Here is a 17974-nt window from a genome sequence, read left to right on the forward strand (position 1 = left end):
ACGCCCCACAAGGGACTCTCCACCCGCACGACAGCTCTGACCCAAACCCTCCTGTAGGGATGGTGTGGGGGAGCAAGAGGCGTCCCCCAGGGTGGGGAGCCCACCGTGGGCCTTATGCGAACACAGCGTGGGTGGTATTGGCTAGCGTACGCCAGCCAATCCCATTTGTTCTGTGTTTCTTAAGTAGGGGCAGCCAGGGAGTGTGTGTGTGTGTGGGGGTTGTGCCCTCTTCCCAAGCCTGTGCCAGCTCCTTTTAGGGAGGGGACCATGGGGCTTTCCTCACTGTAGGGCAGCTCCGTTCTCTCCAGGCCGGTCAAAGGGCCGGCGTGGTGGAGCCTTGGCTGGGTTTTTGCGGCTGTACACACACAGCTGAGAACGTGGGAAGGGAAAACACACCAGGCTTGTGGGTGACTTGGCACAGTCCTCTACTTGAATCGGGTTATTCTGTGCCCATCGTGTCACGCCCAGGCACACATAACAAGGGCTGGGATTAGCCGTTCCAATGTCCAAACAACATAACCAAATCCGCTCTCCACCCAACACAAAATCCTCCGCTAGCTGAAAGCCAGGCTGAACCACTGGGTCTTCCGAAAAGAAACCCCGACGCGGGCAGATGGCAAGGGGAGCCGCCCTCCCTCTCGTTCCCAGGGGTTCAACCCTAGGCCAGGCAGTCAGAGCTCACTGGCTTGTCCCACGTGGCATGACAGGATTCAGCCCCATGCTAGCTAGCAATGACGATGCTTAAAGGTGGCCATCACCCCGAGGATTCTGGGAGAGCGGAGCCATAGGATGAAATGCATCATATACAGCAGCATCCCTCCTACAGCTCCACCTATGTGGTAAGCAGAGAGGCAGCACCTGGAGCAATGCTCCCTGGGACATTCACAAGGGGAGCTGATGGGAGGGACCCATCCTTTGCCAAACACAGCTGAAAAGCCTGAAGTAGACAGAGCTACAGCAGCATGTTTGTAATGACACGACCCTGGGGGGGTTGTCGACAGTTGGGGAAATCGAACCTGGGACCTCAGGATCTAAAACCATGGCCCTCTACTGCCAGAGCTAAGAGACCCAGCTCTGCAACCCACCCCGCAGCAGGCTCGTGAATCTCTGTATGTGGCCCTGTCATTAGAGGGGACAGAGTGCCATGCTGTATCAAAGATTCCTCCGTCAGGAGTGCTCAGCCCACACCCTAGATCCTCACTCTCCAGAACGCCGCTCTCACCCCCCTTATGTCCAGGTGGGATAACAAATCAAATAGTTCCATAACAGCACATCTAGTACAATTCTGGGCCAGTTCTCTCCTGCCTTGCACCTTGTGTGGTCATTTGTGGCTGTCATTTTTGATCTGTTACCACTCTGCACTGTTATAAGCAATGGCACAAGGTAGTGGCCAAGTAAACTCTGCATCCAATTTGCTGGTGGCCCAAGTGGCGTAACCCCATTGAAATCAATGGCGCCCACATCTACTAAATCCAGAATTTGACCTTATATAGGTAGAAATGAAAACCCTGGCAGGACACAGACAGTTCAGTAAAACAGACTCAGTCCCACTCCCTGGGGGTGTCGGGTTATTCCACCCGCTCTAATTCTTCATCACGATAATCCTTTAGGGTTGCCAACTTCCTAATTGCAGAAAACCGAACACCCTTGTCCCGCCCCTGCCCCGAGGCCCCGCCCTCTGCTCACTCCATCCCCCCTCCCTCCATGGCTCGCTCTCCTCTACCCTCGGTCAATTGCTCTGCAAGGCCCAAGCAGGCACCAGGACAAGGCAGGAGCTGCCACAGTTTGAATGTGGGAGATGGAATGTGTGATTCAAACCCCTTCACCTCACCAGGGGGAGATTTTAAACACAATTATAAAATCAACTGACCCCCAAAAGACTCCCACTCGCTCGCAATGAGCAACACTAAAGGGACTTGCAGGAGCTTGATTTTTCTTGCCTTCACCCAACTGTCCTGGTGGGGGACCCAGTAGTGCTGCAGCCACTGACGGACTGAATCCCTACCTGGCAATGAACTGTATAGCGGGGGGGAAGTGACGCTGTTCCATGTTTAAACATATGCGTTTATAGACAATATACGCAATGTGGACAAATGAACGTTATGGGCGTCTTAATGTTAACACTTCCTGACACTTACGTTTCAATATATAACCGTAATATTGCACTGATGTTATTGTATGAATTCATTATAGCTCTTTAATGTTAAGGTGAAGTTGCATAAAATGTAATTCATGCTGCAGGAAACCGACCCCTCCTATTGTACCATCCTGCTAACCCAGAGATTTTCTAGTGCTCTTCGTTTCAAATTTTCCCCCCTGTCCTGTGTCCCAGATTTGTCCCAAAGCAGGTTGAGAGGAAGTATGTTAGAATGTCACACACAGCGTGACCCCCTGTCCTTTGGTGCCCAATGCTCCACATTACACATCAAATCAATACAGACTGTCTTGGTTACACCACTAATCATGCAAAGGATTGTACACTGTCGTACAAGGTGTTATTTGCATATGAGTGTGTCACAAAGTAAACATTGGGGAGGTGCCCTTCAAATAAACTTTCTCCTATCATTTCCAAGTTGTCCTTTATTTAAAACATAAAGGGTCTGTACATGGGCCTGAGGGAGATTACCATAGCCAGGACTAGCTCTTCTGTTTCCGGAACATCAGTGCTAGTGAAGCTCTGCGTTCCCTGTGGCCAGGCCCCTATTGTGCTGCCTGTGGTGTTGGCCATCAGACCATATGACCCGATTCCTTTTTGCAGACTCCGGTGGGCACCCACCAGTGCAAAGTGCCAGGCTTTGTGCACAGCCATGCCTGGCTGCTGGCTAGGCTCCTGATGTGCCCTGCTGACTGGGTGGGTTGCAGTGGCCACCCCAGTGGCGGAGGCCGGACCAGCCCCAGTGCACTGACCCTGGGTGCACTGACAGAGACACGCCCAAAACTACACTGACCTGCATGTACCTGCAGGGAGGGACTGGCCTCCACAGCCACCTAGGCTAGCAGCTGCTGGGAGGGGGAGGGGGCGGGGGTGTCTACACAGCATTTAAAGCTGGCTGCCCCATCCGCTGACTGGACTCGCTGTGGGGCTGTGTCTGGGCTAGCTGAACCCCAAGCTCTGAGACCCCCGATGGGGGAGGGACTCGGAGAGCCCACGTGTCTACACAGCAATGTCACAGCCCCAGTCCGCTGAGCCAGGCCAGCAGGGCGTTTAATTGCAGTGTAGACATACCCAGAGAGCTCAGGGGGGCTGAAGTGGGTATGTCTCCCGACCGGGGAAGGGAGCCGCAAATTTGGAGCATCTTTGCCTGACCCCTCCTCCCCGAGCAGCCGCCAGCTGCTTGTGGGGAGCAGGGCCACCTAGCTGGGGCGGCTGCTAGCAAGAGCAGGAGGGTGCTTGGGGCTAGAGGTATGGGAGGGGGTTAGGGGTGTGGGAGCAGGGAGCAGGGTGCAGGCTGGGGAACAGAGGGCTGGGGTGCGGGAGAGGGTAGGGCCTCTGGGCTGGGGGTGCGGGCTCCAGGTGGGGCTGAGGATGAAGGGTTTGGGGTACAGGAGGGGGCTCTGGGCTGGGGCCAAGGGGTTCAGAGTGTGGGAGGGGGCTAGTGGCTGGGGCAGGGGGTTGGGGTGCGGGAGGCAGTGAGGGCTCCAGCTGGGGGGTGCGGGCTCTGGGGTGGGGCCAGGGGTACAGGGTGCAGGAGGGGGCTCAAGGCTGTGGGTGAGGCGTGGGAGGGGGTGTGCTCTTCTGGAGGGAGTTTGGGTGCGGGAGTGGGTTCCAAGCTGGTGCAAGGGGGTGGGGTGCAGGAGGGAGTTGGGGGTGCGGGCTCCGGGCAGCTCTGGCTGCTGTGGTTTGCAGGGGCTCCGGGAGGTGCTGACCTCAGGTGGTCCCTTAAATAGCAGCCACACCAGTGCTGCCCCCGCATTTCCTGGGGACAGAGGAAGTCTGCATGGCTCCTGGGAAGCAGTGGCATGTCCGGCTCCTAGGTGGAGGGGCGGCCAGGGGGGCTGTGTGTGCTGCCCCCGCCCGCAGGGGCAGCCCCAATCACTGGCTCTCCAGCTCCCATTGGCCACGGCGTTCCTGGTCAATGGGCGCTGCAGAGCCGGCGCTCAGAGCGGCACCTGTGGGTGGGGGTAGTGCATGGAGCCTTCTTGGCCACCCCTCCACCTAGGAGCCGGACATGCCGGCCGCTTCCTGGGAGCCACACGGAGCCGGGTATGGAGCCTGCCTTAACCCCGCTGTGGCCAACCGGACTTTTAGTGGCCCGGTCAGATGTGCTGAGAGCTGCTAGGGCCTCTTTTCAACCGGGCGTTCTGGTTGAAAACCAGACACCTGGCAACCCTACTAACCCTATGGTTGGGCAGGGAAGGCCCTGTGCATTGCAAGGCTTGTAAAAGTCACTGGCCTGATTCTTCTCTCACAATGGGGTAAAATTCGGAGTAACTGCACTGACGTCAATGGAGTGACACTGATGTAAGCAAGACGAGAAGCAGGCCCAGCCCGGGCCCATCTGGATACAGACACATTTCTGTAGATAGCGAATCATCCTGTGAATTAATCTTGATACCAAAATAGCCCTGCTCTGATTTACTGCTTGTCTGAAGTCGCCAACAGTACCCAGACAGCACCCACTCCAGAGCCAGGTGACACAGCACAAGCCATTAATTCACTCCTACCTTGCACGTCGCACATGCTGTGCTGGCTGACGATCCCCGTGTCATTCTCTTTGTCCGCAGGCCACTTGTAGATGAACATGGCAGTGTGGGAGGAGCCGGCGTCCAGAACGATTCCATACTGCGGCACAGGGAGAGAGAGGGAAAGGCTCAGGCTGGCACAGAGACAGGCGTGCAGCAGCAGCAAGTGAATTCTGCTACCGTCAAGTCCAACAAGATACTCCCAAAGGGCCTGAGGTGCAGCCATTTAGAGGGAAATTTGGAAGACTAGAAGCCCTGCTTTGCGTTTCCTGTGGGCCAGAAATTGCAGGGCCATTTCCCTTCCAAGAATCACTCCGGGTATGAAACGCAAAGAGCATCTTCCGGCAGAAAGACAAGCTGAGCCCAGTGGGGCCAGAGGCAGAAGAGCTCTGCACCCACCGTGCTCTGACATGGGCTCTTCTGACATCCTGGACGAGGGACCCTGCTCATTGCCTAACCGCAGCCGATTGGCTGGAGACTCGGCTTCAGGCAGCATGGTCCAGATGGAGCGTATGGGCCTGGAGTTCCGGACTCTGCCGCTGACCGACCCTGGGGAGGTCGGGGCATAGAGCCAGGCAGTGCTTCGACTGGGAAGGTTCATTGACAGGGTGATGACGACACAGGAAGCTGCCAGAGCCGTGCCTACATTAGGGCTCCCAGTGGTGCTAACCCCGGTGCATCGGCAGCAGAGGGAGCACGGATGGGAAGTACGATTCCCTAGAATGAAGTCCCAGTGAGACCCCAGGATAAGGGAAGAGGCAAGTATCTGGATTTTGATCATTGGTTTGGTCCCTCCTAGTCCCAGCTAGACAGTAGCCCCGTCCTTCCCTAACTCCTGTATAGTTCTCAGCATTAACCTTCTTTTTGAGTTTTTTCCCTTTACTTTTCTCTCCCTACCACTGAGGCAGACACCCCCTGTTTGACGTCCTTCCTAGCAGGGAATTACAGGGAAGTGGAACTCTGCCTGGTTAATCCCCTTGGTGTTACCATTCATTACTCATTACAAAGGGCTCCCTCCCTCCTCTAGGCCAGGCCCGCTGCTGGCTGCCTGTCTGCAAGGATCAAGAGAGACCTGGGTGGGGACTGCAGCTCTGGCTCCAAAGAAGGACAGAGAGTTCACTAATTAATTCTTTGCCCATGAATGGATTTGCCATTCTTCTTCTAGAAATAGATCCACCTCTCTCCTCTCAGACAGGATTTCCACAGCACCCAAGAAAGAAACAAGGGCAGATTCAGCTTTCCATCGTTCCGGGGCAACCCCAGTGCACTGCTCTGCTCACCCACCTCCGCGGAATGGGGCCGAATTTCATCTCTGTCAAATTTATGCTTTGGGCTTTTCTTCCGGTTCGAAAATCCTGCCATCAAACCACCAGACCCTGTGCAAAACCAAACTGCTTTGGGTTTGTCTACACCGGAAAGTTGCACTGCTTGAATTGTGATTTTTAATGACTGCAGAAGGCTGTGTGGACACCCCGATTTTGGTTTAAACCAGGCTTCTTGTGGTTTAGGCCCAGTCGATTAGGAATTAGCTTTCGAGAGGGGAACCGTGTTTCATTTTCTGACCCTGATCAAGCAAGTGACTTTATTCTGAGCATATTTACTGTTAAAATGCCAGGGGTGGAATTTACCCCATGCATCAGGCCAATAAGAGGCCTAAACATTGTTTAAGGCCATTGGTTTAAACATGGGTTTTGTCTACATGGGGACACCCAGAAAAATTATTCCAAATTAACTAAAGTGTGAATTTAAAGTGGATTGGTTAAACTGCATCAAGCCCCCATGTGGATGCTCTGATTCAGAATTAAAGCTGACAATTCAGTTGATCTTAATTCACTTCCAAAGTTGAATTAAAGCCACTTTAATTCTGAATCAGAGCGTCCACACAGGCACTTAATGCAGTTTAACCAATCCATTTTAAATTCACACTTTTAGTGAAGTTGGATTAATTTTTCTGAGTTGCCCATGTAGACAAGCCCTAAATTGGGTATTTGCCATCCTTTCTAGCAGGTAATTAAAGGCTTTCATGTGGGGAAGTGGCCTCAGGCTAGCCCGCTGTGCAGGGGTAAATGTCACCCTGTCGCCTATTTCCTCCTCTAGGTGGTGCTGAGCAGCAGAGAGGGGGTCCTGGGCTGAGGAGGGGAAGTCACACCGGGAGGGTGTTTGTCAGGGGAAGGACAGGCCCCACCTAGGTCTCTATGGGAGACGAGAATCTTTGTTCTGTTTCTCCGTTGATGTGTGCTCTCCTGCGCGGGCACAGTCCCCTGCACTGGGCACCCAGGCTCCAGCTATAGTTAGTTTCTCCAGCTTTATGTTCTCCCCCCATTCCCTGGCTGATTCTTCCCACCTCCCCCTCCTCCTGCTGCAGTCTGAGCACGGTGCCCACCTATTACATCCATCACCAGGGCGTCTAGGCACCAAGGTGGAGTCTCCTTCCTTGGAGGTTTTTAAGGCCCGGCTTGACAAAGCCCTGGCTGGGATGATTTAGTTGGGGATTGGTCCTGCTTTGAGCAGGGGGTTGGACTAGATGACCTCTTGAGGTCCCTCATATGATTCTATGACACACGCGAAGCCCCAGCTGCTCTTCCGTCACACATGGACAAAGCAAGCAGCCGCGAGGGAGAGACACGGCCCTGTCTGTTCCTCTCCCTCTGGCCAGGGCAGGAGGGAGAAAAGACTAGTGGGGCAGCACTGAAGGGCCTGGGCCCGGGATTGCGTCTCCAGCTCAGATGCTAACGGCCTCCCCATGCTGAGTTTGTGGCAGGCTTTGACGCGCTTTCCTGGATGGGCCCGAGCTTGGCTTTTAGAAACAGCCGCGGTGCTGGGCCCTGTCTGTGCGGGTGGGGCCGGGAGAGATCCCAGGCCTGGAGGAGACAGACGCGGTGAATGACGGCAGGAAGAACTGAGCTGCAGGGACCTTTGGAGGAAAGGGGAGATGGGGAAGCAGCTTAATGACCTTTACATCCACCACTATCCTTGGGGGGAGGGGATGTGACCCTGATCTCCCCCCCCCATTCCATAGGGAAGTCCCACACCCACACCTGGGAACCCTCGTTACCCCCCCACACACACACACACACACAGATGGGTCCTCGCACAGGCTCTGCCAAGGGCATCCCTGCCTTTATCCCCTCCCCCATGAGGCAGGTGTCCCCACAGGCCAGAGGGAACCCCGCTCCTGGGCAAGGCCCTAGACTAGAAAACACTGGCTAAGACAGAGAGGTGGCTGGGCCGGGCTGCACAGCACGTGCTGGGAGGAACCATGGCCGAGCAACCTTCTGGCTAACGCAATGTCCCCTATGCCAGGACGGGGCCCGAACTTATACCAACACTCCCCCTTCCTCCATTCTCCTAGGGGAAGGGCCCCATTCTAGTACCCAGCTCTTGGACAACGTTTTTCACCAGTAGATCTTAAAGCTCCTATACACAGGAGGGCAGTGTCATTATTCCCAGTTTACAGAGAGGAAACTGAGGCACGGGATAGGTGACGTGACCTGCCCAATGTCATCCCGCTGGCCAATAAAAGAGACAGGAACAGAACCCATGTCTGAAGTCCCAGCTGGTGCTCCAACCATGAGGTAACCCTAGCTCCCAGCTCTTTCCTAACCTCTCCTGTATAATATACCCTTGGCCAGAGCATGTAATCCCAGAGCCGATGGCTAGACATGAAGATGGCCTAACCCCCGGCCAGCGCAGGCTTGTTCCCTGGAACGTATTGCAGTGCTGGGTTCTGTAAAACATGCTGTGGGACTGCCATCACTTCCCCATCCACCCCTGCTGACGGGAAAGGCTAGAGGTCTCCGCCTCCCGTGGATCACGCTAACCGAGTGGCCAGGGTTGGGGTCACCCAAGAAGCTGTTGTGCAAGGTGCCAAAATATAAGGAGCCCAAAATCTGTTCCTCGCTGTCATGGACTCCTGGGTTCTATTCCCGGCACTGCCAGCCACTCGCTTTGCTGTGGCCCTGAGCCACCCTGTGCCCCACCTGCCCTGTCGGCACAATGGGAATGGCCCTCCTGAACTCCTTCCCAGGGGCTGTTTGCAAAGTGGCATGAGATAACACCATCCCCTTGCCCTTCAAAGCCTGACTTTACTCCGGGTTCATTTGCTCACATTGATTCCAGGTCAAGTCGGATCAGTTTATAAATTGCAAGGTGCGTGTTTTCTATCGAAACGCCTGCAAAATGCGCCTGCGCTGGAGACTCGGGCTGGGTTCTTCCGGGCTCGTGCACTAGCAACGATAAAGATCTGCGTCCAGAGCCTCATTCTCTACAGCAAAAATGCCATGGCTCGGCCCCACCGGGCGCTGGAGCCAGTGACTGCACAAGGCAGAGGGCAATGCAGAACCCAGGCCTCAGAACGTAGAGAAATTCTGCTGATGCCAGGACAGACTCCAGCTCATTCTCCCCTCGTCGTGTTGGCTCCCCAGGCTGACAGAAGTAAACAGCAATCAGAGCTTGGTTCAGTCAGTAAAATCACCAGACAGGACATGCGTTTTGTTGCCCTTTTCTGTACCGTTTCCAATTCCAATATAGCTTTTTTGAGATGGGGAGACCACATCTGGTACTCCCACATCTTGAATCCTGCGTGCAGATTTGGTCGTCCTGCCTCAAAAAAGATCTATTGGAATTGAAAAAGGTTCAGAAAAAGGCAACAAAAATGATTGGGGTATGGAATGGCTGCCATATGAAGAGTGATTAATAAGACTAGGACTTTTCAGCTTGGAAAAGAGACAACTAAGGGGGGATTTGATAGAAGTCTATAAAATCACGACTGGTGTGGAGAAAGTAATAAGGGAGTGTTATTTGCTCCCTTATTTACTTATAAGAACTAGGGGTCACCAAATGAAATGAATAGGCAGCAGGTTTAAAACGAACAAAAGGAAGTATTTCTTCACACAACGCATAGTCAACCTGTGGAACTCATTGCCAGAGGATGTTGTGAAGGCCAAGACTATAACAGGGTTCAAAAAAGAACTAGATAAGTTCATGGCAGATAGGTCCATCAATGGCTATTAGCCAGGATGGGTAGGGATGGTGTCCCTAGCCTCTATTTGCCAGAAGCTGGCAAAGGGCGACAGGGGATGGATCATTTGATGATTACCTGTTCTGTTCATTCCCTCTGGGGCACCTGGCATTGGCCACTGTCCGAAGACAGGGTACTAGGCTAGATGGACCATTGGTCTGACCCAGTACGGCCATTCTTATGTTCATCAAATATGCCCAGGGAGCCAATCTGCTGAGCGCTGGGGAAAAGGACATTGTTATTCAGAGATGAACTACACTGCAACGTAACAAATGCCGGAGAAATTCAGAGTGAATTGGGCGTTCATAGTCTAAGATACCGTGTCAGATTGTTTCATCACAGTGGCGCTACTTTGTAATCTTTTTCTTGAATTAACATGTTCTAAATATGTTGAAATATAATGTTATGACGCAAAGAAGGAACTACCCCCAGCTGTGCTAGAGGGAATGTTTATAGCCCATCATGACCAGTATTGTCTCATTATTTCTTTGTACTCCCCCTTTTGTCTGTATCCATCCGTTGTCTCTTGTCTTATACTTAGATTGGAAGCTCCTTGGGACTGGGACTGTCTTTTGGTTCTGTCTGTACAGTGCCCAGCACAATGGGGTCCTGTTCCATGGCTGGGGCTGATAGGTCACTACAGTAACACAAAGAATAAACACATGGGAACAGCAACCCACAAGCACAAACCTGTCAGCAGAACCTCCCCGCTCCCGGAGATAAACAGCCTGAATACGTTACATAGAAAACACACGTGCTAGACCAGCGGCTCTCAACCTTGCCAGACTATTGCACCCCTTTCAGGAGTCTGGTTTGGTTTGCGGACCCCCAAGTTTCACCTCAGTTAAAAAACTCCTTGTTTACAAACTCAGAAATAAAAATACAAAAGTATCACAGCCACACTGTTCCTGAAAAACTGCTCACGTTTACCATATAACTATAAAATAAATCAACTGGAATATAAATATTGTACTTACCTTTCAGTGAATAGTATATAGCGCAATATAAACAAGTCAGCGTCTGTATGAAATTTTAGTTTGTACTGACTTGGCTAGTGCTTTTTCTGTAGCCTGTTGTAAAACTAGGCAAATCTATAGAGGAGTTGCTGTACCCCCGGAAGACCTCCGAGTACCCCCAGGGTTGAGAACCACTGTGCTAGACTATCTTGAACGAAGCTCTCTCGCATTCCAAAGCAAACTGCCCTGAATCCGTTTGCTTCCCTGCACAGTAACTGGAAAGGAAACTGGGCTCTATCGGTGACATGTTATCCCGGCCCTGTGTGCTGCACTGCAGGGATTTCCCACAATCTGCAGTTAGCCAGACTTTGGGCGGTTTTGAAGCACTAAGAAGAACAGGAGGACTTGTGGCACCTTAGAGACTAACAAATTTATTAGAGCATAAGCTTTCGTGGACTACAGCCCACTTCTTCGGATGCATATAGAATGGAACATATATTGAGGAGATATATATACACACACATACAGAGAGCATAAACAGGTGGGAGTTGTCTTACCAACTCTGAGAAGCCAATTAATTTGAAGCACTGTTACTGCCCATTTTATGAAGCAGACACTCACATCCCAAGAAAAATACCCAGCCGCTGTCTTTCCTAGATCCCTTGCAATGAGAACGGGGCAGGGAATTCGGCAGTCCTGCCAAATTAGAGAGCAGGGTTACCCCGTCCCACCCAGCCTGGGTTGTTCCTGGGCATCACCACTGCGAGATACAGGGCTACAAACCCCTGTCATGGAAGGGGTTGTGTAGGCTGCCAAGCTACAGTTGTTTCCACGCAAGTTACTGCCTGAATCTGCCAATGGGTCCCGCTGTGGAAAATCCTCTGCCTGGGAGGCGCATGCTAGACATGTAATTAACAGGTGATAAACCCGGCTGCCAAAGTCCTTTGACAATCAGCAGCAGCCGCCCTTCTCCACTACCTGCCATCTGAGCTCCAACCCCTTTACAAACATTCATTGTATTTCACAGCTCCCCAGTGAGGGAGGTAAGTGACACTACCCCCATTTTACAGATGGGAAAACTGAAGCACAATGATGCAATGACTTCCCCGTGATCACAGGGTAACTCAGCATCAGAGCCAGGAATAGCTCTCAGGTCTCACAAACCCAGGCCCATTGCTTCACCGTGAGGCCATTTTTACCTCCACTGACACAGGAAGCTGAGCAGGAAGTCTCCCCCTTACGACATCAACTCGCACAGCTAAAGGTTCATTTAACTAAGAGCTAGGCTGGGTGGTGAGGGGAGAGCATGGCAGGTCTGTATGGGTGTGGGCTCCACGCAGAGTATGGGGAATGCCCTGCCTTGGATCAACCCCACCAGCCCTGCTCCCTTGGAACTATGGGAACCGTGCGTTACAAGTGCTGGGAACTCGGACTCCGAGGTTGCTGAATGACTGGAGTGAGCCATCTGTGACCACTTGATGGGCACTCTTGGTGTTTACATCTGGGCCACTCCAGACAATGAGGCAGTGTTCTGCATTGCCAAAATTACTCTCAGTTGAGAAACTGATTTCAAAATATATATGTCCAAATCATCTGGTTCCTCCCACCCCCACAGGCCATTGGCTTCACAGGAGACCCGTTGTGAGTCTGTGATGCGTGAGGCCCACATGCCCAGCAATGCCCCGGGACAGGACTTTTTCGTGTAAGGAGCAGGGCTGGCCAGGTCTGCTTCACTGCTGTGTTGATGCAAGAACCACCTCAGGGTTGTCAGGTTTTTTTCCGTGTCTCCTATTTGTGTGGCCACAAAGTGCCACCAGGTCACGGCGCGGCATTGGCCCATCGCTGTGCAACACCACGACTGCACATAGGGAGGTTTTGTGCTCTTATCCCACCCTGGGATATTCTGAGGGCCGAAAGCGATTGTGGGCCTGGGACCTGCAAGCATCTCACAAGCACTAGGAGGTGCCACTGGGACAATCCAGGTGGACTCATGAAGAGTGTCAACCCCGCCTGTGACATAAACCATTTAAAACAAGGTGGTCCAGTGGAACTTCCAGCCACTGGACCATCTTGGATCTGGACTCACTACAAACGCTTCCCTGGGAGCAGCCGCTCAGCGGCTGGGCTACCACTTTTACAAGGCATATGGAGGGAGACATAAGGGCAGGGTGCTTCTGACCTGAGAGACTTCCCCTGTTGTTCCCTTAAGGGCTGGTACACCCTGTAGCAGACCCAAACCTGCATGGGGGTGAGGTACATTCACAAATGTACACTGGGTGCTCGTTCGCTCCTTGGCTAAAAGGTGCTAAAGAAGGATACAACGTTATTGTGGCTTTAAGTAGCGATTCAGGAAGTTGTACACATGCACACACACTAAGTAGGATGGGGGTGAGAGGATTAGTCAGCGGACTCCCAACTGCCCTTCTCCTAAATCAAAGATTCTGCAGTCATAACACAGATCATTATTTAACGATGTGTGAGCTAGCAGAATCCAGCTCCCTGCTATGCTCCCCTCCGTGGGAAAACAGGAGCAAAATGCAGCGGAAACTTACTTTAGCCAGCAAAGTCCCCGGATCTAGCTCTGAATATACAGGGGGAGTAAGTCAATTGAGTGAATAGGAGCAATCTTTACCTAGAGCCAAATTCCATGGTCCTTAATCATGCAAATCTCTCCTTTAAATCTACAGAAGATTTGCTCCACTAAAGACTAGAGAATTTAGGCCAGAGTAGAACTGCCAGGTCAGGATGTCTGATTGGTGAGACCTCAACTACAGGGTGGCAGTCGCTGGTTTGATGCCTCATCAAAGCCACTGTGAGATTAGACAGTCTTTGCAGGTCTGTCCTAGACAGGTGCCAGTTTCCATTCAGATAAATGTGAGGCACTTCACAGAATAGGTTTCCTTGGTCCCAACGCCCTTTCCCACTAGCGCCCTGTTTGTATCTCTCCACCTGGGGCTTTGATGTTTTACAAGCAAACCTGAAATGGGGTTATTTTACAAGAACAATGCTCAGTGCTTCTGAGACAGCTACAGAGAAAACCGCAAACAGACAGGCGATGAGTCAGAAGGGCATGTGTAGAGATGGGGGTGGGACGGGCTAGAGAAGGCTGTCAATCAGGAGAGCTGGGTGAAATTTTTCAGCCAAAACCTTTTTTTCAGTGGGAAAAAAAAAAAAAAAAAATGCAGTTTCCACTATATTGACACTCCCAAGAATTCGTGTCAGTTTCGCCAAATTCCTTCAGTAAAAAACACAACCCTAAAAAGACTGGAAAAAAATCAAAATGTTTCATTTTTCCATGTTCAAAACATTTTGCTTTTTTTAAATATTTCCTTCTGTTTTATTTCTAAAAATGTTTAAAATGCTCACACTCGCAATGAAACGTTCACACTGTGGGAGGATGAAGAGCTTTGTTCAACAAGAAATAACTAACTAACTAAATGTATATATACATCTCTACCCCAATATAACGCTGTCCTCGGGAGCCAAAAAGTCTGACCGCGTTATAGGTGAAACCGCGTTATATCGAACTTGCTTTGATCCGCCGGAGCGCGCAGCCACTCCCCCCCCCCCCCCCGCCCCCCCCCCGGAGCACTGCTTTACTGCGTTATATCAGAATTCGTGTTATATTGGGTCGCATTATATCGGGGTAGAGGTGTATTAGCAATTTTTCAGAATTACCAGCAAACTGAAAACTCCAGTATTTACCTGGTTCTCTTGATTGCTTTCGTCATGCAACATACGAACCTGCACCAGCACTAGTGTCAGAGCACTCACGGGGCTGGCATGGGCCCGGCCACGCCATCAGGCAGAGCAGTGTGAGGGTGGCGGGGACCGGAGGGGAGAGAGAAGCAAAGCTGTGGGAAAAGCTGGTGAAGCAGCCAGAAGATGGGCCGTGGGGACGGGAAAGTCTGAGGAGCAGCACCTGGGGTGAAGAAAGAAGTGAGGGCAGCAGAGAATGCAGAGAGCGCGGGGAGTGGAGGTGGGAGAGAAATGAGGACCGGTTAGCGAGAGCCACAGCACAGGTCGGGAAAGATGTGTGTGAGTCCTCGGGGTGCAGTAGCCAGGGGTGCCCCGGGTCTGTGCTGGGATGCACTGACAAGTGTGCAGGGAATGCCTGCACTATCTCCACCCCCAGCCAGTGCAAGACCACCCCTCGCAGAACTCTGAGGACTAAGATAAAACCCACAGCGCAGGGATCAAAGAGCACGGCCGTCGGCCCAGCTGAGGTGAGTCAGAGCTGGGGTAAAGTACACCCTGTGTGAGCTACTCAAAGGGGCTTTACCGCCTTAGCCTCCCCTCCCAACCTGCCCCAGGACCGAGCCTCGACTGGAGACATGCACAAGAACGAACCACAATGCCAGCACAGCTGATATTAATAGATGAAATCCCAACCTCTGCTTCCCTGGAGCTACAGAGCAGACGCATAGCCCAGTCCTGCTGTAAACAGTGCCCCAAGGATCTCTCCATCTCCCAGCCATTCCCTCTGTAGAGCTCACATCAGCCAGCAGCCCAGAACCTGCCTCTCCACTCATCGCACAGGGCAGGGGAGGAGAATGGTGCTTAGCGTGTGAAGATGTGGAAGGAGCGCTCCTCTCTCCCTTCAGACGGCCACCCAGTCTTAAAACACAGATCAACGCCACCTGCCTAGGGTCTCCATCCTGAGGAACCGGCCTTCATGCTGGATGGAGGAGGATGGGTAGCATGACCTGCTCGGTATCTGACACATTGTGACACTTCACGGCAGGGACTCATCACTGGCCTATGGGCCGAAGCGTCTAGCTGAGCAGGGTGTGGGAAGTACAACAGGATGAAGGTAGCATGAGGGGGGAGGGGAAGGTATAGAAGGAGCAATGCAGAATATTATACATGGGCTAGGCACAATAAGGCCACTTGTGAGATTATTTAAGCAACAATATGCTCAAGAACGTATAAACCAGTCCCACTCCCAGGGAGTTTATAATTCAGCAGACTCTAGCTCTACTGAAATGAATAGGCAGCAGGTTTAAAACAAACAAAAGGAAGTATTTCTTCACACAACGCACAGTCAACCTGTGGAACTCATTGCCAGAGGATGTTGTGAAGGCCAAGACTATAACAGGGCTCAAAAAAGAACTAGATAAGTTCATGGAGGATAGGTCCATCCATGGCTATTAGCCAGGATGGGCAGGATGACGCCAGAAGATGGAAATGGGCGACAGGGGATGGATCATTTGATGATTACCTGTTCTGTTCATTCCCTCTGGGGCACCTCATTGGCCACTGTCGGAAGACTGGATACTGGGCTAGACGGACCTTTGGTCTGACCCAGTATGGCCATTATTATATACTGAAAGTTTTCTGACCAGCTGTCACCAGCACCACACCTGGGTCTCTAATGGCCATGAGCCAGACCCTCAGCTGGTGCAGCTTGGCATGGAATGGCTCTGTCGGTGGAGCTATTCCAAGTTCTGCTAGCCAAGGCGCTGTCCCCATGTCTGCTTTGTAAAATACACCATGCAGAACATAGTTTGCATCCAGGCAAACTGGCAAGATCAAACTGGGATTATAATGCAGCAGGAGAGGACATCAAGAGCAACATGGCGCCCACATAGCACATCTGCAATGGAGATGGGACAGTAGGACAGGACCGACGTAACCAGGAGCGTTCCCCTTAACTCTTGTGCCACTAGGATTCAGGCCGGTAATCACTGAATGTCAGGCAGTTACAGCCACGCTGCCTTCTGTGCAAGGCGAGCTGTGTTCCCCAAACTGCCATCTTGGCATACCAACAATGCCCGGCACCCGCCACTGGTCCCACTGCAAGGCCTGGGCCTTGATTGTCAGCTCCCTTGGTAGAGCAGGACCCAGCCACACCCGATAGCACCACTCCTATCTATGACCCTCTGAGACAGCTGCATCCTCCGGGGTGCAGAGTTTTGGGTGATGCTCACGAGAATCAAAGGTGGGATGCTTTCAGGTGAAAGTGCCCAGCTGTAGAATGAGCTAAGCTGAGGCTTAAACCCACCTATTTGCTTCCAGCCATAACCCACCCCAGGGATGGAGATGGTAACCCTAACGGAGATGGGCATGTACTGCGGGGGATGGGCGTAGTAAAGATAAACACACAGATCCACACACAGCTGCCAGGTTTGGGGTCCAGCTACAGAAAGAGCCCTCTGGAGAGGGAAACAAACCAAATAGGTACAGATCTCTGTCCCTGCTGACAAACTCTACCCAACTGGATTGATGAATAGGGCCCCTGCCGGGCAGTTAGAGGGGTGCAGTGGGTTAGTGCATTAGGCTTTCTGCTCTGGAGACGTGGTGAGGTCATGAGTGAGACCTAGTTAGGATGCCCCATTCTAAGACACTAACTATTGGCCCAAGAGTTTCCTCTCAGAGACCTAGAACCAGACTGTCAGGGTGTCACAGCAAGAGCGAGAGGCCAAGGCAAAGCCGTGGGGAGGGGTTTAATAATGAGGTCTGACTTGCCTGCATGCATTGCTGGAGTCCTTTATCGAGCTATGGGGCACTATGAACATTAACCTGCCCAGTGCCTCTCTGAAGCAGGCATGTGTTGTCCCCATGTTCCAAGGGGGGAAACTGAGGCACGGAGAAGGGAAATGACTTGCGAGTTTTGGCAGAGCCAGGTCTAGTCCCCAGGTTTCCTGACGCTCCGTCCCGTGCACAGGGCTCCCTCCCATTCACTCGGGATTGATTCTTTGCGGGAGCTGGGGTGGTGGCAAGAAACAATCATAGAATCATAGAATATCAGAGTTGGAAGGGACCTCAAGAGGTCATCTAGTCCAACCCCCTGCTCAAAGCAGGACCAATTCCCAGCTAAATCATCCCAGCCAGGGCTTTGTCAAGCTGGGCCTTAAAAACCTCCAAGGAAGGAGACTCCACCACCTCCCTAGGTAACACATTCCAGTGTTTCACCACCCTCCTAGTGAAATAGTTTTTCCTGATATCCAACCTGGACCTCCCCCACTGCAACTTGAGACCATTAATGACAAGGCTGAAGGAGGAAGACATCCAGGCTGGGATTCCTGCTTCCCAACGTCCTGCCAGCAGCACGTCCCAGTCATAGGGAATGGAGCCTGCAGGGCAGATTCACACACAAACCCAACAAGGCTGGGCCTAATACTGAGGACTCTATAGGACTCCTAGACCAGGCATCCTTCAGCCCAATTCCTGGGTCTCAGAAGGACCACAAGGGAGTCTGTCCTGAGAGTGAAGGTCAGGATCCCAGCCAGGAGACGGCTTTGCGGAATTACACTGCACGCTCTGAAGCGTGTCACCGATGAGCAAACAATCAGAGGTTACTCGACTGTTGCAG

At 52.3% G+C, this 17974-nt stretch overlaps 1 protein-coding gene across 2 annotated transcripts in view; it reads right to left on the minus strand.

Annotated features, from left to right (window-relative positions):
- Window positions 1–17974, minus strand: part of ENTPD2 (ectonucleoside triphosphate diphosphohydrolase 2) — a 46090-nt gene that overhangs the window by 13882 nt on the left and 14234 nt on the right. For both annotated transcript variants that reach the window (XR_010593616.1, XM_005291435.5), the window contains exon 2: window positions 4666–4783. Coding sequence is in view for 1 of the 2 variants with exons in the window: in XM_005291435.5 (XP_005291492.2) it covers window positions 4666–4783 (118 nt within the window). In the remaining variant the exon portion in view is untranslated. The remainder of the gene's footprint in view (window positions 1–4665; window positions 4784–17974) is intronic.

This window comes from Chrysemys picta, chromosome 18 (assembly GCF_011386835.1).
Source record: "Chrysemys picta bellii isolate R12L10 chromosome 18, ASM1138683v2, whole genome shotgun sequence".
Classification (NCBI taxonomy): domain Eukaryota; kingdom Metazoa; phylum Chordata; order Testudines; family Emydidae; genus Chrysemys; species Chrysemys picta.